This window comes from Sus scrofa, chromosome 5 (genome assembly GCF_054392235.1).
Source record: "Sus scrofa isolate SSC_HxYL_T2T_F1_AM1 chromosome 5, Sscrofa_HxYL_maternal_Yorkshire_Landrace_v2.0, whole genome shotgun sequence".
NCBI lineage: Eukaryota > Metazoa > Chordata > Mammalia > Artiodactyla > Suidae > Sus > Sus scrofa.
Window position 1 is genome coordinate 71,808,150 of NC_139387.1, and position 20,187 is coordinate 71,828,336.

Genomic DNA, 20,187 nt, shown 5'->3' on the forward strand with positions numbered 1-20,187 from the left:
AGCTGGATTCCTGCTGTTGGCTTTGGCAGAAGGGTGACCATCCAGCTGTTGCGCCCAACCTTGGGCCCCCCATGCAGGGCTGGGCGCCGGCCTTGGATTGTCAGGCCAATGATCAGAAGCAGAATTTGGTGGGGGCGGGTTGAGGGAGAGTTCTGGGAACCTGGCCTCCTGTGACTGGGGGGTCCTGTCCGTGTCCCCTGGAGAGAAGTACCATGTGCTCAGGGTCCTGGGATTGTGGGTCCCCGGGATAGAAATGGATTGGCGCCATTCTTTCATAAGCGTAAACTATGTCTACACCCAGAATGTTGGAAATCCCTTTGATAGAGAATCCCTTCTGGGATTTCTTCTCTAGGAATCTTTCCACCACACCCTCCCCCCCCCTGCCCCTGGGGAGGCAGATAGATGGCATGAGGGGGGTGGGGGGTAGGACGTGGGGAGAGTCTCATTGCCCAGAAAGGGAAAATGAGCATTGCCAATGTGGGAATGCAGCAGAGGGCACAGAAGCGAAGGAATGGAGAGGTCATTATTCTGGCCCCTCCCTCTCTTGGGGTCAGACACTCCATTGGAAGAGAGGGAGGTGAAAGTGAGAGGAGTGGAGATGCTTAGATATTTGGGAGTGAGTCCCAGTGCCTAGGGTTTGCACCTCATCTTAGAGCGGAGCCTTGGGAAATGGCACAACTTGCGGAGAAGCCCAGAGCCCAGCCAGATGCCCGTGTGTCCAGGTGCTGCCCAGGCAGCTGATTGGGAATGACTGAGAGCACCCTCTGCAGCCCAACATCTATAGGGAGGGGCTGGAGGACCTAGAGGTTCTCATGGATCAGCGGACCTGAAGGGACAGGGGCTGGGACAAAGAAGAGGCAGCAAGAGCTATAGGTACCATCTGGATGCCCCCGTAGAATCCTGTTGGCCTGCCACCCCATGGTGGATGCCCACACAGTCCTGGGGGCCAGCCCAGCCCAGCTTGGCTTTGAGCAGCAGAGACCAGCACAGGACTCCAAGGTCTAGACCAAGACATTCCCAGGGGACAGACAGCCTTCCGCCAGAAGCTCCATCCCCTCCCCTATCATAGGGATGCACGCAGCCTCCTCACACAGCTACTACCTTATAAAGTAAGGTGGGGGGAGATGCCCTGAGCCGGAAGAGGCCAATCTGATGGGGCTTGAACCTTAAATTGATTAAACATTTAAGCCAAAGAAATTAAAAAAAAATATGGAAAGCCTGAGTCACCTTTAATGGTTTTGCATGTCTGAATCTAACCTTAATCCCAACACAATGTTTATCTCTCCTTGTAAGGTTTTGTGAGCCTTAAATGAGATGCAAGATACTGTGCGTAAAGCACTGAATTTAGGGCTTGGCTCGTGGTCCCCTCTGCTTGCTCCCCAGTCCTGGAGCGCCTTCTCAGCCACAGTCTGCTGCTATTACCTCCAGGCGGAGGGCACAGGAGAGGACCTGGTTTCACCAGGGAGAGGCCTTTGCGAGCTGCCTGGCTTCTTCCACAGCCAGGAATTCCCAGGCCGATGTCTAGAGAGCCAGCCACTGTGAACTTTAACTAAAGGCTCAGCGAATTCTCTCCCGAGTCCCTGCACCTGCCCACAGTCCTGCTCAGGGCGCCCGGACCATGTGCCTTTGTCTCCTGAGGGGCCAGAAGAGCCTGAAGCTTTTTGTCAGATGAGGAAGGAAGGGCCCCCTGCCACCCCATCAGGTGGCGTGGGCTTGGCAGGGAGTGAGAGCAGCAGGCATCCTCCGGCTGGCACAGCTCACCCCCACACTCCCCTCCTGCTCCGCTCTACTCTTTGGAGAATGGCACTTGCATCACTCGGCCTCTGTCACTGCCTTGGGGGCCCTGCCGAATGCGAGCCTTGGCTTCAGGGCTGGCTGCCTTGTCTCTGGCTGTTCCTCTGAGCTGCCTTCAGATGAAAACTCCCCTTTCAGGGCTGGTGACAGGGTGAGCCTGGATGATACGCGCGCCTGGCATGGCTGACCCACTGCCTGGCTTGAAGGCAAGAGACTAAATGAGATGCCCTCCAGGGACTCTGCGGGCCTGGAGATTCTAGGACGTGTGGGGTCTTCTTAAGCCATTTCAAAAGCAAAGAATTATGTTCATATAGACAGGTGCATGTGCCAAAATATACCACTCACTGAATTTTTGAAAACTGAACACCTGCATACAGCCATTGCCCAGATCAAGGAAGGACATTATTGGCTTCCCCAGTGTCCCCTACTGTCATCCTCTCCCCTGTAGACGCTACCTCTCTCAGGCCGATGACCATCTGGACTTAGGGCAGTTCAGAGTTTCTTTTGAACGTTGTAGAAATAGAATCATACTGTAGAATAATTCTGTGGTGCTCAGCTTCTTTTGTTCAGACGACGTTTGTGAGATTTGTCTATCTTGTTGTTCTGGTATTTTGTGCATTCTCGTTGCTGTAGGATATTCGGTTGGGCAGATATATCAGAACGTATGTGCCCATCCTGCTGCTTATTGCCCCGTGGGTAGTTTCCAGTGAGGGGCTGTGATGAAAGATGTTGCGGTGAACGTTCTTGCGTGGGTCTCTCAGTTCACAGCTTCCCATCCTTTGGGGGCACGTGCTTGGGAGCAGAGCTGTGGGCTTGTGGATGGCCATGCTCAGCTCCAGCAGATACGCCGAGCCATTTTCCAAAGTGGCTCTGTCCACCTACATTCCACCAGCACCGTGTGAATATTCGGGTTTTCCAAATGTGGAGAAATTCCAACATTGGTATTTTTCCTCTTTTTCACTTTTGCTTTTCCCATGAGTGTGTTGAGGTATTGCATTGCAATTTCACGTGCATTTCTCTGAAGATCTGATGCTTAGGGAAGCTGAGAACCTTTTCATATGCATATTGGTCACTTGGGTACCTTTTTTTTTTCTTTTTTCTTTTTAGGGCCACAGGTGCAGGGCCACAGGTGCATATGGAAGGTCCCAGGCTAGAGTTGAATCAGAGCTGCAGCTGCTGGCCTACGCCGCAGCCATAGTAATGCCAGATCTGAAGCCGCATCTGGGATCTATTCCACAGCTCACTGCAGCACTGGATCCTTAACCCATTAAGTGAGGCGAGGGATTGAACCCACATCCTCATGGATACTAGTCGGGTTCATAAACCTGCTGAGACACAATGTGAACTCCCTTGGGTACCCATATAATTGACGTGTCCCTTCAAGTCTTGTGCCCATTTTTCTCTTGGATTGTCTGGCTAATTCTTACTGATCTTTGGAAGTTTTTATGTATTCCAGATCCAAGTCCATTGTTGGACGTATGTATGCAGATATTTCCCCATTCTGTGTCCTCTTTTTTCACTTACTTCCTAGTGTCTTTTGATGAGTGGAATTTCTTCTTTTTTTTTTTTCTTTTTAGGGCCGCACCTGCAGCTTATGGAATTTCCCAGGCTAGGGCTGAATCAGAGCTGCAGCCGAGGCCTGTCTATGCCACAGCCATAGCAACACCAGAGCTAAGCCACATCTTTGACCTACGCTGCAGCTTGCAGTGATGCCAGACCCTTAACCCACTGATCAAGGCCAGAGATCCAACCTGCACCCTCAAGGACACTATTATGTCGGGTTCTTAACCCTCTGAGCCACAACAGGAACTCCCGCAAGTTCTTCATTTTAATATACTAGATCACATCGATTTTTAGAGGAACATGCCATGCAGCAGTTCACATTTATTGCTTGCTTTCCGTGTCCTTGTATATCTTGCTCATTGAACTTTCATCTTGACTTTTTTTTTTTTTTTTTTTTTTTTTTTTTGCCTTTTCAAGGGCCATTCACGCAGCATATGGAGGGTCCCAGGCTAGGGGTCTAATTGGAGCTGTAGCGGCCAGTCTACACCACAGCCACAACAACGAGGGATCCGAGCTGAGTCTGTGATCTACACCACAGCTCACGGCAATGCCGGATCCTTAACCCACTGAGCTAGGCCAGGGATCAAACCCACCACCTCATGGTTCCTAGTCGGATTCGTTAACCACTGCACTACGATGGGAACTCCCTTGACGTATTTTTTAAATGGAAAAAAACAAAGCTTAGCAAAGCTGCGGGACTTTGCCAAGGTAGGAGACAGCAGAGGCCGGGTTCATGCCCAGCCCTTACCACTCCAGAGCCCGTGTCCTGTGACCTCTGCTCGTCCACTGACAGTTCCAGCTAATATCCACGGGCATTGTCCTGCCTTTGGGTGCCTTTTGTTTGCATGGTACACTGTTTTTTTTTTTTTTTTTTTTTTTCAGTTAGGTTAGTTGCCAACATTTCAAAATTAGAAGAAATACAGATTTCCAGCTTTTAAAAATTTTTTTTCTTAAATTGTAAGATCTGGTGATACTGGTTCCATTTTCCCACATGTCACCTGAGCTGCTGGAGCTGAGTAGTCCCTGTTCCCCATAAATGGGCCTGAGCCCTCTCATTTTTGGCTGGTCATGCCTGGCCTGCTTCAATCATTTATGCATCCTGCCTGGCTCCTGTAGGCATCTGAATTTTCAACCTGTTCTTTTGTTTTCCCTTAAGTGATATAATGGAGCTTTATCTTTCTTTGTTCCATGTGTTCTTACCTTGATGCATTTTGACCTCCCTGCTTCCCTTCTCCAGGCCCCTAGGCTCTGTGCTCAGGCTCCCTGCCCACCTTTTCAGGCAGCAGCGTCTTTATGGGTAAGCAGAGCAGGCAACCACTTATGTGGGGCAGCTAGAAGAGCCCCTCAAAATATCCCACCCCTTACTTTAAGAGTAAAGGCACTGTATCCCCATAAAGTTGGAATGCAAAGGTTTTTCTGGAGGAAGTGATAAAGTACCCCTGTGGGATTTAATTTATCAGATTGGCTCCTTGAGCAAAAAGCCTAAGAGGCAATGGGAGAAAAGATTTGTAGGAGTTCCCATGGTGGCTCAATGGTAATGATCCCAGCTAGTATCTATGAGGTTTGATCCCTGGCCTCACGTAGTGGGTTAAGGATCTGTCGTTGCCTGTGAGCTGTGGTATAAGTTTCGGAAGTGACTTGCATCCCGAGTTGCTGTGGCTGTGGTGTGGTTCAGCAGCTGTAGCTCTAATTTGACCCCTAGCCTGGGAACTTCCATATGCTGTGGGTGTGGCCCTGCAAATGAAAAAATAAAAATAAAAATAAAAGATGTGTAGCTAGTCTGGGTTTATAGATAGTCTGGGTTAGGAGAGTGGTCAGGGAATTCTCATGTCTCTGAGTGGCTGAACGCCTCAGATGGGAGGCTGTACTGATACAGCTTCAGAGTTGGAACAACGTATGAGGACATGGCTGGGGATGGGGGATGGATGAGTGCCTAAGTGTAGTCCTTTTATGTTTTTTATTTTTATTTTGTTTTTGCTTTTTAGGGCCACACTTGGGGCACATGGGGTCTAATCAGAGCTGTAGCTGCCGGCCAGAGCCACAGCAACGCCAGATCTGAGCTGTGTCTGCGACCCACACCACAGCTCACAGCAACGCCGGGTCCTTAACCCACTGAGCGAGGCCAGGAATGGAACCCACACCCTCATGGTTCCTAGTTTGATTTGTTTCCGCTGAGCCACGACGGGAACTCCATGGGCGTAGTCCTTTTAGAACTTAGCAGATTTGCTCTGGGCATGTCTCCTGCCCAACCGTTTCCTTTTCTTCTTTAATTTCCTCCTAGAAGTCAGTATAATCTGGACTTTAGGAGCTGGAAACTCAAGTTAGACTCAATGGATTTGAATTTTGTCTTTGCTTCTTACCCGCTTACTGGTAAGCACTGACGTATCCTCTCTAGCTCTGAAAGTCCTAGAAGGCATCTTCTTCCAAGAGAAGGCTGTTTTGTCTCCACTGGAAATCTGTAGTTTACTATAGCCACCTTCATTCATTACCTTAGCTAGATGTTCTGGATAACATCTTACTTAGACAGGTCTGTTTCTCATCTTTTTGTACATTAATTTCTTCATCTGTATTTGAGGATCGTAACATTCTACTTTATAGGCTTGTGAAGACTTTAGAATACGATAATATTTATAATCTTCTTAGAATGGAGCTTGGCAAATAATTAGTCCTCAATAAACATCAGTTACTCTTGCTGCTGTTGTTGCGCTGGCAGGAGCACCAGATGTGGATAGATCAGGTGACAGGAGACAAAATTCTTGTTCTATCAGGCATTAGCCATTGACAAGTCTGTTTCTTCAGGGATCATCAGTGTTCTTACCTGGAGAAGATGTTCTGAGAATTAAAAGTGAGATGAGGCTGGAGTTCCCTGTGGCTCAGTGGGTTAAGAATCTGGCATTGTCACTGCTGTGGCTTGGGTCACTGCTGTGGGGCAGCTTTGATCCCTGGACTGGGAACTTCCGCATGCCTTAAACGTGGCCAAAAAAAAAAAAAAAAAAAAAAAAAAAAGTGAGGTTAAACAAGACAATCAGGATGAAGGCACCAGGGCAGTTTGTGTTGATTTCATTTCATTCTCTCCTCCCTTCTCTCTTCTCCTGGAGATGGGTAATGGACTAGTGGAGAAGGAAGATGAGCACCCTTGAAAAACAGCTAACAGGAGTTCCTGTTGTGGCTCAGCGGGAACAAATCCGACTAGATACCATGAAGTGGCGAGTTTGATCCCTGGCCTTGCTCAGTGGGTTAGGGATCCAGTTAGGAATCTGGTGTTGCCATGAGCCGCAGACATGGCTCGGATCTGGCGTTGCTGTGGCTGTGGTATAAGCCAGCAGCTACAGCTCGGATTCGACCTCTAGCCTGGGAACCTCTATATGCAGGTGCAGCCCTAAAGAGACCAAAAAACAAACAAACAAACAAACAAAAAAAACCAAAAAGCACACACACACACACACACAAAACCCAATATTGGTCATTTGTGTTTTATCCTTTATTTTCTTGATCAGTCTGACTAAACACTTATCAGTTTTATCGATCCTTTCAAACAACCAGCTCTTGGTTTCACTGCTTTTCTCTTTTCACTTTCATTTATCTCTGCTCCCCCTTTATTTTTTACTTTCTTCTATTCACTTCAGATTGAATTTGTTCTTCTTTTTCTAGTTAAAGAGCAAGCTTAGAGGGTTGATTTAAAGCTTTCTTGTTTTAGAATATAAATGGATTGCTTTGCAGTGCACCTGAAACTAGTGCAACATTATAAATCAACGATACTTCAATGAAAAAAACTGGATGAACTTAGAAAAAATCTTTCTCATTTTAATACAAGTATTTGATGCTATAAATTTCTTCCTGAGTATTACTGGCATTCTAAGTATAATAACATTCCATAAATTTTAATATGTTTTTAGTTTCTAATATTTTCTAATTTCCTTTGTGATTTCTTCTTTGACCCATGGGTTGGTTATGTAGAAGGATACTGTTTAATTTTCAAATATTTGAGGATTTTTCCCTATATTTTCCCCACTATTGATTTCTAGTTTAATTTAGTGGTGGTCATGGTACTGCATTTTTGTTATTTCAGTTCTCTGAAACTTGTTAGATTTGCTTAATGATTCAGAATACAGTCTGTCTTGGTGAATGTGTATTGCAAAGAATGTGTTTTCCGTTGCTAGGTGGAGTGTGGTATAAGTGTCAGTTAGGTCAAGTTGATTTATATGCCTTCTGTATCCTCACTGCTTTTTTGAACTTGGTTTCTCAACTACTGATGTTGAAGTCTCCAATTTACACTGGAGGATTTGTCTATTTCTACTTTTAGTTCTGTCGATTTTTATTCTATGTATTTTGATAATATATGGATGTTATTGTGTTTATTTAGGACTATTAGGTCTTCTTCTTCTTTTTTTTTTTCTTTTTTTTTTTTTTTTTTTTTTTGTCTTTTGTCTTTTTAGGGCCATACCTGTGGCATACGGTGGTTCCCAGGCTAGGGGTCCAGTTGGAGCTACAGCTGCCGGCCTACACCACAGCCACAGCAACACAGGATCTGATCGGCATCTTCGACCTACAACACAGCTTATGGCAATGCTGGATCCTTAACCCACTGATCGAGGCCAGGGATTGAACCCGCAACCTCATGGTTCCTAGTAGGATTCGTTTCTACTGTGCCACGCCAGAAACCCATGTTAGGTCTTCTTAATGAATTGATCACTCTGTCATTATTTGACGTTGCTTTTTATACTTGGTGATGTTCTTTGTTCTGAAGTTTACTTTGTCTCAGCTTTCTTTTTATGAGTGTTGGCATAATATATCTTTTCCCAATCCCTTACTTTTATTTTATACATGCCTTCATATTTTAAGTGGGTTTCTTGGACATTTATATTTAATGTGTTTTTTAATCTACCATATCACTATTTGTTTCTACTTGTTCTATCTGTTCTTTGTTCCTGTTTTTCCTCTTTTCCTGCCTTCTTTTGAAGTCAGTATATCTTATGACTCCATTTTATGTCCAGTATTGGCCAGGTAATTGTCCTCATTTAAAACATTTAATGGTTGCTCTAGGATTTACAACAGGTATCACTAACTTATCCCATTTTACTTTCAAATAGAATAAATACCACGTCACTAACAGCATAAGAACTGAGAATGGCAAATCTCGATTTCTTCCCTTACATCTTTTGTGCTACCTGTTGCTATGCATCTCACTCTGATGTATGTTGTAAACCCGACAATACATTGTTACTGGTTTGGCTCAATACCAATGTCTCTCAAATTTTTTCCATTGTTTCTTCCCTAAGGCACTTTGTAGACATTATATTTTTTTTCTAAATCCCCTCTTCTCCCTTGAAATGTTAATACCACAGATATACTATACATCTGTTTATATTATATGGCCTTCTGGAGGCCTAAAAATTACTATAATAACTGACAGTTTGGGGTTCCCAAAGAGCCAGTTTTATGTCCCTTGGGGACAGTATTGTCCCCATGAGGATGCATGCTTTAGACAGTGAATCATCGTAAAAGACCAAACATCAGAAAAATGTCTTTACATTTACCATTCTTTTTTACTATTTCTGGTGGTCTCTCTTTTATCGTGTGGCCCTAGACTGTTAACTAAAGAACTAACATTTTTTTTTTTTGTGCAGATTTGTTCTTCCTTAAGCCTTTGCTTGCTTAAATAGTCTTTGCCTTGTTTTCATTTTTCAAGACTCTTTTCTTTGTGCATAGTGTTCTGGGTTGACTTTTTCTTTTTTTTCCTTTAAGGTTGCCACTCTGTCTTCTTATGGCTTGGGTAATTTCCGCCACAGAAGTGTCTGTAAATCTTACCTTTGTTCCTTTGTGTATAATATCATCCTTTCTTCATTTCCCTACTCTTCCCATTACTCCAGCTTCCCGCTTACTTAAATATTTTTTTTTCTTCCTAGCTTTGGTTCTCAGAAGTTTGAATATGGTTTGTCTAGGTACGTAGGGTATTGCTTTTGTATCTTTTCTGTTTGGGGTTTTCTGGAGTTCTTGAATCTGTTTTGTTGTTCTGATTAATTTTGAAAAGTTCTTAACCGTAATGCATTCAGCTGTTCCTTCTGTCTTGCCTCTTAATCATCCTGGGATTTCAACTGCATGTACCGAAGACCCTGTGATAGTGCCTGTAGCTCTTGATTGCTAGATTCTTTTGTCTTCTTTGTTGTTTTTACTCTTTGTATCTTAGTTTGGGTAAAATCCACTGACTTACATTCAAGTTTATTGAGTCTTTTCTCAGCTTCATTCAGTCACATGCCAAGGCCCTCTAGTGAAGAGATTTTTTTCATATCTAACATAATTTTTTGTTCTAGCATTTCCATGTTACACTTTTTGTATTTTGTCTCTAAGGAAATTCCTGATTTTCTCATGTATGTTGTCTTTCTTTCGCATTAGATTCTTCCTGAACATGTCGTTGTTTTAAAGTCCCTGTATGATCATTCTGGCATCAACCTCGGTTTTGTTGATTTCCCCATTTCCTGACAATGAGTTTTTTGTTTTGTTTTGTTTTTTAATGTTTCTCGAGATTTTTTCACTGAATTCTAGACATTGTGTGTGAAAGGACAGTAGCAACTGAAGTAGATGTTATTTATACTAGGAAATGGGCTTCTGTCTTTCTGTCAGGCTGTTAGTGAGGGGAGTGGAGGTTGAGGTGGTTTTGGATTTTGTTTTTATGGAGGCGCCTTCTGTGCACCTCAGACTTCAGATCCCTTCAGTGGCAGGCTCTTAACTAGCTTATGCTTCCTGTGGGCTGTGGAGCGCTGGCTCTTTGTCCTCCCCGTTCCCTTGCAGTCCTTTGCCACCTGGGGTCTCTCTGCTCTCCCTCCCCCGGCATCAGCCTGCTGATCCTTGTCACTTGGTGCTTAAGGCTTTGCGTTTGCACGAAAGGAGGTTCTGGGAGATGGGGGGGCTTTCAGGCCTCTGTGCAACTTCAGGGGGCTCCCTCTGGTTCCTACCTTGTCCTTCTCACGAGTAACCAGGCAGTGGTCATGGGGGAGGACCTTGTGCATGTATGCACATTCTTGCAGCTGGAGCTCCCACTCGTTCTAATCTCTCCTGCTGACCTACACTCAGCTTGGGGCATTTTAAAAAAGTGTAGCTCCTTCTTCTTACATTTATAGTGAGTGCTTTTCCCTCCCGTCTCTGCCAGACCTGAAGCTGTTGTGAGTCCCGTCTTTCCTTGGAGGAGCTTGTCATTTGTTTGTCTGTCTTGGTTTGGTTTTGGTTTTGTTGGTTTGCTTGTTTGTTTTTAAAATTCAGCTCCCCTGGTTACCTTGCAACCTTCACTCTCTGTTGGGCTCAAGAAAGGTTTTGACGTCACAGATCTTTGTTGCTAAGACAGAGGCCACATTTCTTGGCAGTTGTCAGCATCCTAAGTAAAAGCGGTGCTCTGGTGGTGGGTAAATAGATTTTCTTTGTCCTCCATCGAAGGGTGGGGTGAGCTCCCATTGTCCTTCCATCGAAGGGTGGGGTGAGCTCCCATTTCCCTCCTGTGTTTTATGTCAGAGGTGGTGACAAATAAAATATTCTTCTCCTCTGCGGATTGTGTTTTTCTCATCAGACATCCGTAGTCAATATTCATCTAAGAGGAGACCCTTTTTTTTTACAGGCTTAATATGGTCATTTACTAACTTTATGAACCTGGGGAATAAAAAGATAATTGATTGGTACCTTTTCTTTTTAAAAGAAATTGGCTTTTATTGTAAAGGTAATTCATTGACAGAGTTTAAGAACAGAGAAATATATAAAAAAAATAAATTAAAACCCTCCATAATCCCATCAGCTAAAAAACCATGATTTAACATTTTGTCGAATTTCTTCTAGTCATTTTTTTCCCCTTTATAGCTGGTTTACAGTGTTCTGTCAGTTTTCTGTCATACGGCAAGGTGACCCAGTTACACATACACGTATACATTCTTTTTCTCACATTATCATGCTCCATCATAAGGGACCAGATATAGTTCCCAGTGCTACACAGCGGGATCTCCTGGCTAATCCATTCCAAAGGCAATAGTCTGCATCTGTTAACCCCAAGTTCCCTGTCCATCCATTCTCTCCCCCTCCCCTTTGGCAATCACAAGTCTATTCTCCAAGTCCATGATTTTCTTTTTCTGTGGAAAGGTTCATTTGTGCCTTATATTAGATTCCAGATATAAGTGATAATCATATGGTATTTGTCTTTCTTTTTCTGACTTACTTCACTCAGTATGAGAGTCTCTAGTTCCATTCATGTTGCTGCAAATGGCATTCTTTTGTTCTTTTTTATGGCTGAGTAGTATTCCATTGTGTGTATATACCACATCTTCCTAATCCAATCATCTGTTGATGGACAGGTGGGTTTTTTTCCATGTCTTGGCTATTGTGAATAGTGCTGCAATGAACATGTGGGTGCATGTGTCTTTTTTAAGAAAAGTTTTGTCCGGATATATGCCCAAGAGTGGGATTGCTGGGTGATATGGTAGTTCTATGGATAGTTTTCTTAGTGGCTGTACCAGCTTACATTCCCACTAACAGTACTCTTCTGGTCATTTTTCTATGAATGTATCTGTTGGTTTGTTTACACAGTTATGTATATGCCCCTACATTTGTGTATTTTGTTTAAATTAAGCTGGTTTCCAAAAGGTGTATTTTTCTGTGGGTTGAGTGCTCTGGCACTCATGAAATGCTGATGTGTTATTCACATTTGTCTGATAAAGATGCCAACATTGACAGCATATTTTCAATTTGCTCTTAGGGCTGAGTTTCTTCTTGTAGCTACTTTTCATGAACAGCCAAGACAGGTGTGTGTATGTGATTCTAATGGAATGGGATTTATTTCAGAAAAGAGCAGTTGTTGAGTCCTCATGCTGAGGTTCCCCCTACACCTCAGCTCATGGCAACACCAGGTCCTTAACCCACTGATCTAAACCCGCATCCTCGTGGATGCTAGTTGGGGTCATTAACCTCTGAGTCATGATGGGAACTCCCATGAAGAATCTCCTTAATATGTGTTTTTCAAATTAAAAAAAAAAATTGTTTGTGTCTGTGCTCGCAGCATGTGAAGTTCCCAGGCCAGGGATCGAACCTGTGCCCCAGCCGTAACCAGAGCCACAGCAGTGACAGCGCTGAATCCTTAACCCACTATGCCACCCGGAACTCCTTAATTAATGTTGTATTTCTTTCCTTTTCCAGAAAGTATTTTGGAGAGAAAATTGGACTGTATTTTGCCTGGCTGGGGTTATATACATCCTTCCTCATCCCATCGTCCATCATCGGGGTCATCGTGTTTCTTTACGGATGCGCAACCATCGAGGAGGATATCCCCAGGTAAGTCCAGGCGGAAGGAAATGCCTCAGTTCCCAGAGTCAGTCGTTTGGAGTTTCATCCCAGGCGCAAGTTCATTGCACGCGCCTCCTTCCGAAGTCTCACCCTCTGTCCTTCCATCTTCCCTTCCTGTGCATGTCACTTGCCTCCAGAGAGACCTGGGCGTCACAGATTCTGGAAACAGGGGCTCAGAGCCAGGCTGGGTGAGGCCTTCCTTTCCTGGTCAAGCTCTTCTCCAGGACCAGGGTTTGATTGGGCAAGAGGAAGGTAACTGGCAAAAAAGAAACCATGTCGGAGAAAAGCGTTTTCCCACTCATTTTCATGATTTTTTTCCTCCAGTTTCCCAGACAATCCAAGGCAGGAAGTCTTGAGTGGGAGGAAGTGTTGGGTGGCGCTGGGTAGGGATGGCTTCTATGTGGTCAAACCCTGTCCAAATAAAATGCCACGAGGCCGTCAGTAGAAGCAGGCAGCTCTGGAACTCAGGAAGCTTCATTTCTGCCTCAGGAAGTTGGACACTGCAGGAGGTGACAGGCCCTGTGGCGGGGCCCTTGGGGATCCAAGAGATGGAGCACAGGCTGGTCCTCATGGGAGAGAAAGATCCCACGAAGAAAATAAGTACTTAAAAAGAGCATCCTTGGAGTTCCTGCTGGGGTGCAGTGGGTTAAGGATCCAGCATTGTCTCTGAGGTGGCACGGGTTTGACCCCCAGCCTGGCACAGAGGGTTAAGGATCCAGTACTGCTGCAGCTGTGGTGTAGGTTGCAGCTGCGGCTCGGATTCAGTCCATTGCTGGGAACTTCCATTGCCAGGGCTGCGGTTGAAAAAGAAAAAAAAAAAAAGCACATCCTTTAGGATTGACTATGTTACATAGTAGCTATGTGGCTGGGTAGCGCACTCCCTGAGTCTGTTTCCTTCCCCGTAAAATGGTAATAATCACACCTACCTCATGGTGGTGTGGCGAGGAGAGGATTTAGGGAAACAGAGTCTGGCACACGGGCAAAGGATGAGTAAAGAATTGTTGAGTGAGTCAACATACATGGGGATAGAGTACAAGGGATACAAGAGACACTTAGCCAGTATGTAGAATTTGAATCTCTTGCCATCTCCAGAACGGTCCTTGCTAGTAGAAGCATACTTTGTGTATTTTAAATACTCTTTTCAGTTGCAAGTGAGAGAAAGGCACTTGAACTAGCTTAAGCAAAAAAAAAAAAAAAAAAAAAAAAAAAAGGAATTCATTCTTAGGGTTCAGTCGAGAACCAAGAGGCAGGCTAGCTCAAGGAACAGTGCAAATAGGGTCTCCTTCTCTTTATCCTCTATCTCTAATTCTTTCTAGTTTTTACTTGTTTCACTGCAGGGATGTAAGCATTGCTGCTAAGAGCTCCTGGGCTTAGTGTGAGAAAGTCCTCCTGGCTCCTTTTGCCTTAGGCGGAGGTTCCTGGTTACCTGGTCATGGCTCGGGGACAGGCTGCTCCCTCAGGAGACAGGTGGAAGAGGACACTGGGCACACAGTGGGTGTCCACTGCAGTGAAGCGTAGTGATGGTTGAGTAAGGGCCATCAGGAAGACAGGGGCAACAACTGTCCTCTTTGAGGGAAGTGTGACCCCAGTGGCAGGAACAGGTGGCTCTGGCCATTGTGGCAATCTCTAGAGAAGGTCTTACAAATTAGAGAAACTGGAGATGACAGTGTCACTAGTTAGAATAAAGCTAAATATCTCAGTAGAAGAGACAGAGGTTTGGCTATGTTTGTGTATAAAACTCTGGAATTGGCGTTCCCGTTGTGGCACAGTGGAAACGAATCCAATTAGTGACAATGAGGTTGCGGGTTCGATCCCTGCCTCGCTCAGTGGGTTAAGGATCCAGTGTTGCCATGAGCTATGGTGTAGGTTGTAGATGTGGCTCGGATCCTATGTTGCTGTGGCTGTGGTATAGGCCAGCAGCTCTAGCTCTGATTGGACCCCTAGCCTGGGAACCTCCATATGCCGTGGGTGCAGCCCTATAAAGCAAAAAAAAAAAAATTCTATAATCATCTGTCCAGGATTCTTGACTGGAGTTCTGGGACCCTTGTTGCAGGGGCACAGGGGTTATGTTTTTGGAACTCTGCCTTGTGAAGTGTGAAGAGAGATGGGGTACTTAGCAGATACCTGGTATTAGTTGTGCCAGGCATAGTGCTGAGTTTTGTTTGTTTTTTAATTTATTGGAGTCTAGTGGACTTATAGTGTTGTGTTGGTTGCTAGGTGGTTTTTATGCGCTGTTTCCTTTTTTTTTTTTTTTTCCATTCCAACCCAGGGGTCAGGGAGGACCTCCCGGTTGTGGTGTGGTTTTATTTACAGTGAACCAAGGGAAAGAGGTCAGAGCACCCACGGGGAGTCACGAAGACATGAGACAAGAAACCGGCTTCTCAGCATCCCAGCTTTTATTCTACTTTGGGTCTTTAAATCTTGGCTAAATGTTTCCCCCTCTTTGGCTTTAGTCTGTTTTATTTGTAAAATCAAACCTTTGGACCACATGTGATCTTCAAGCTCTTTCAGCTTTAACACCCAATTTTTATTTTTAAAAATTGTGTTGCAGCAGACCTGACTTACACGTCAAGTTATGTTAGTTTCAGGCGTACTGGGTGCCGTTTCTTTGATTCTCTAAGGTCAGTGTTGCCAACTCTATAGGACAGGTATTATTGTTTTTACCTCACTGAGGTGGAGACCTTGATGCCAAGTGAGGTCACCTGACGCGTCCAACTTCAACCACTACTAATTGTCAAGACTGGGCTTTGACCTCTCTTGCCTCCCGCTGCAAGTGCCAGGGCTTTGCTTTTCCCAGGAAGCTGTGAAGTCATCTTCCTTGGCAGCCCGGGAGCTTCGGGTGCCCTGCCTGGTGTGTTCTCAGAAATCAAGCTCAGTTGCCCAGTGGTGATCCTTAGAAAGCTTGGCCTTAGGCTGGTCAAAACAGGAGGATTCTGTACCCTGGACAGAGAACCAACGCACTGCAGTGGAGGCCGGGTGGGCAAGGGGTTGGGGGGGGGGAACCCGCGGTGGGGCGTCCATGTGCTGGATCAGGACTTAGAACTTGAGTCCTGGTTCCCTATGTGGGGATACACGTGGTAGTGACCACTGCAGCTGGAAGTGGCTGTGCTGTACACGTGGTGCAAAGACATACGTATCTGTGCACATGTGTGGACATCATATACGGGCAGGTCTACTGCATGTACGATGCGACCATTATCACTGCAGACACAGCATATTGCACGTCAGTGTATGATGCTTTACAAACTATGTGAAGCAACCCATTGGTGGATTATAGAATCAATTGAACAGCTATTATTATTATTATTATTATTGCTTTTGTCTTTTTGGGCTGCACCCGTGGCAAATGGAGGTTCCCAGGCTAGGGGTTAGTCAGAGCTACAGCTGCTGGTCTCCATCACAGCCACAGCAATGCAGGATCCAAGCCACATTTGCCACCTACACCACAGCTCACGGCAACACCGGACCTTTAACCCACTGAGCGAGACCAGGGATTGAACCCGAGTCCACATGGATGCTAGTCAGATTCACTGAGCCATGACGGGAACTCCTAAATGGAAATTTTATTTCATTTTATATTTTAATTTTAATTTAAATTCTTTTCTGTCTTTTGTCTTTTGTCTTTTTAGGGCCGTGCCCGCGGCATAGGGAGGTTCCCAGGCTAGGGGTCGAATCGGAGCTGTTGCTGCTGGCCTACACCACAGCCACAGCCACGCCAGATCTGAGCCACGTCTGCAATCTACCCCACAGCTCACGGCAACGCCAGATCCTTAATCCACTGAGCGAGGCCAGGGATCGAATCTGCAACCTCATGGTTCCTAGTCGGATTCGTTAACCACCAAGCCACGACAGGAACTCTGAACATTCCAATCTTTTTAGCTGTGGCTCCGAAGCACAGCTCTTTACTAGACTTTGCACAGACCAACTGTTTTCTGTGCAAGTCTGTTTTCTAAGGGGTGCTCTCCTCCCTGAAAGCAGCAACTCCACCACCACACAGCCAGCACTTGTCTGGCCCAGAAGACTTAAAAGAAACCCTGCTCTCCAGTTACCAATAAGAATGTGCCCAGGTGAAGCCGGCACGGCTGAACTCATGATTAAGAAATTGCTATTTAATATTATCGATGTGAGTCACTGCTATTGACGCTTGCCAAGCGCTACTGACACTTGCTTAGCACGCAGGGGAGGAATTGCGATTTAGCCTTGGAGACCTGGAGTTTCCACTCTCTCACACAGAAGGCTTTCCCTGCCGTGGCCTTAATAGCTCATTAAAAACAAGCCTGAAAGCTGGGACTTGACAGGCAGTGACAGCCCTCAGTGAAACCTTTCCACGGCTAAACGAGGGAGCTAGACACAGGCATCGCTGGCAGCTGGGCTGCATCTAAGCCCTGGCTTTAGCATCCAGGTACCCGCTTGTCAGCCGTGCTCTGTAGCGCCCTCTGCTGCCTCTTTTCAGAGGCAACACCGCTGTGGGTTCAGCGTGGGCATCCCTGCCTCTCCCATCATTCTGTGAAAACAGCCAAAGTTTCATTTTCATGAAATCTCGAGTTCTCCACCCTTTCTCCCCAGACCATGAGCTTCGCCATTACCCCATTCCCCAGGGAGACTATGACACCCCGGAGTGATGACTTCACTCATTTTCCTACCAGTACATGGTGTGGAGGGTTTTGGGGAAGCCAGTTAGGGCTGAATGCTTCAGTTCTTACTTGCAAGCATTCCTATGAACCTGAATTTGTTGGATGGAGCTGAATGGAATTTCCAATCCGTTCATGATCCTTTAAATAGAAATACACTGCACATGGGTGAGAAGGTAGGTGATAGTCACTTGACTCAGGCTTTGTTCTCCAAGTATCATAGAATCTAGATTTGGGAAGAATTTACGTCACTCTTTCAGCCTCCATCGTCTCATTTCATGGTTATGATCCTTCTCATTAAGCTGAGGCTATGAATCCCCTTTCTACAAATGGTCACGTGGGTGATGCCCTTAGAAAAGGGCTTCCAGGAGTTCCCACTGTGGCTCAGTGGTAATGAACCTAATATCCGTGAGGATGCGGGTTTGATCCCTGGCCTTGCTCAGTGGGTTAAGATTCTGGCCATGCTGTGGGTGTGGTGTAGGTCGCAGACACGGCTCGGATCTGGTGTTGCTGTGCCTGTGGCGTAGGCTGGAAGCTGAAGCTCTCATTTGACCCCCTAGCCTGGGAACTTCCCTTTTCTTTTCTTTCTTTCTTTTTTTTTTAGGGCCTCACCTGGGAACCGCAGGTGAGGCCCTAAAAAAAAAAAAAAAAAAAGAAAGAAAGAAAGAAAAGAAAAGGGCTTCCAGCCTCCTGACTCTACTCTTCACGTGGCTTCTTCTGGAAGGACGAGCTTGCGCTGGTCCAGCTGCGCACTCATGCCTGTTCCTCCGAGGGACTGCCCTCCCACACTGATGGACAGCCAGTGGTAGGGTAGGAGATAGCCCGTGCTGGAAGGACAGTGGACTCTAACTTCAGACAAGTGACTTACTCACAATTGTTGATGCTTCCCACCACCCTCACAGACTCAGCACATTTCAAAGGGCCTGCAAGGCATCGTCCAGGGTACGGCATCTCCGACAGGTGGTTGCTAACTTTCTGGCGGGCCACTTCTAGTGACAGGAGGCGCCATACCCCAGAAGATAGCCCATCCATTTTTTAAGACAAAATGCAAGAATACAACTCCCAAGGGGAAGAATCCAACCCCAGGTCTTGCTCACACCTCGGTGATGGAGCTGAGAAGCTTAGTCCTGGGTTCAGAAGTGGGAGCTGTTTGGAGGGTAGTGAGCTAGGGGCGGGTGCTGCCGGAACGCCCCTTGACACTGCAACCTCTGTCTGCTGCAGCAAAGAGATGTGTGACCAGCAGAATGCCTTCACCATGTGTCCCCTGTGTGACAAGTCCTGTGACTACTGGAACCTCAGCTCAGCCTGTGGCACAGCACGGGCCAGCCACCTGTTTGACAACCCTGCCACCGTCTTTTTCTCCATCTTCATGGCTCTGTGGGGTAAGTTGTTCTTGTGAGGCTTGATTCTGTGGGGGTATCTTTAAATGGGTACAGTGGGGTCCAAGCTCTAAAGCCCTTATTCGTCATCATTTTACCTCCTTGGTACTTTTACTCAAGCAGGATTTTAGGGACATCAGGTTTCTCTCCTTCTTTTGTTTTCTTTGGTTTTTTTGTTTTAATGGCTGCTCTAGTGGCATACAGACGTTCTCAGGCTAGGGGTCAAATTGGAGCTGTAGCTGCCGGTCTACCCAACAGCCACAGCAACGCGGGATCCAAGCCACATCTTCGACCCTCACCACCACTCATGGCGATGCCGGATCCTTAACTCTCTGAGCGAGGCCAGGGATCAAACCTGCGTCCTCATGGATCCTAGTTGGGCTCCTTACTGCTGAGCCACAACAGGGACTCCAGATTTCTCTCCTTTACTTATGCCTGTGAGTAGAACTAAGAATAGTTTCATGGCTTTCTATGCTTTTTAAAGAGCTAGGGCAGTGTTAATCTGTCTCAGAGACTGAACCAGTGCGTGCTCTGAAAACCCTTAACACACACACACGTCGGCACCTCCAGGTACATCTTCTAAGACGTGTGATGTCCTCAGTGTCATCCACCGTGACACTCGGAGTGGTGGGGTGACTGCCATGGTCACAGGGGGAGCTGGGGGTGAAGGTGGGCTCAAATCTGGTCTCCCGACTCCACATGCTGCGCAGTTTTCAAGACACCACGCGTATAGACTGGAGAGATTTTTGCTTAATGCCAGAGGGATGTTTTCAGTATTCCCACCAAAGGGATTTGTGAAAGAAGGAACATATAGTTCCCTCCTTTTCTCCTCCTCCCTCACCCCCAGAGTATCGGGGTAATAAACTTTCTCTGGGCCGTAGCCATCTGACCATTAACACACGTGCATGTGTGCACGCTCAAGCACACATACACACATGCACACACACACACACGCATCCTTCTATTTTTACAAACTGGAATAACCTGGAATAGCCACCCTGGGGTCCCTGAACATTTCCAAGAAGACACACCCACTAGTATTAAAAAAGGGACCGAGGGGACGTGTTTCAGCCCGTTGCGAGTAGCCATGGGCCTTTCACGCGTCCTTAGCAGTGCGGGTCCGCCTCTCTCCCATCAGATCCCAGACTGGCAGGGCCATTGTCCAGCTGCAGAAGCTGCTAAACTCACCCCTGACCCCACGGGGCCTGGAGGATGCAGCAGGATGGGGTCGTGCGTCACAAGTCCCTGAGAGTGGGAGCGGGAGAGGAGGAATTCTGGTCTCAGCCCCGCTGGCGGAGCTGGACACAGCCTGCCTCCAGCCCCCGTGAGCACCTCTCCTTGGGAGGGGATGGAACCGACCAGAGAGATTCCGTGTTACCAGATGACCAAGGCAAGTGTCCTGGGGACACTGTACTCTCTCGGAGGAACAGCCCACGTGAGTAGGGGCAGGGAGGTGGAGGACACGGCACCCATGGCACACAGCTCTGTTCTCGGGAGGGTTCCAG

General features: G+C 46.4%; 1 protein-coding gene across 6 annotated transcripts in view; it reads left to right on the forward strand.

Annotated features, from left to right (window-relative positions):
- The window catches only part of ANO2 (anoctamin 2), a 344,114-nt gene that overhangs the window by 164,893 nt on the left and 159,034 nt on the right, over positions 1 to 20,187 (forward strand). For all 6 annotated transcript variants that reach the window (XM_084956923.1, XM_021092435.2, XM_084956919.1 and 3 more), the window contains 2 exons: positions 12,526 to 12,660; positions 18,525 to 18,685. In XM_084956923.1, the coding sequence (XP_084813049.1) occupies positions 12,526 to 12,660; positions 18,525 to 18,685 (296 nt within the window). The remainder of the gene's footprint in view (positions 1 to 12,525; positions 12,661 to 18,524; positions 18,686 to 20,187) is intronic.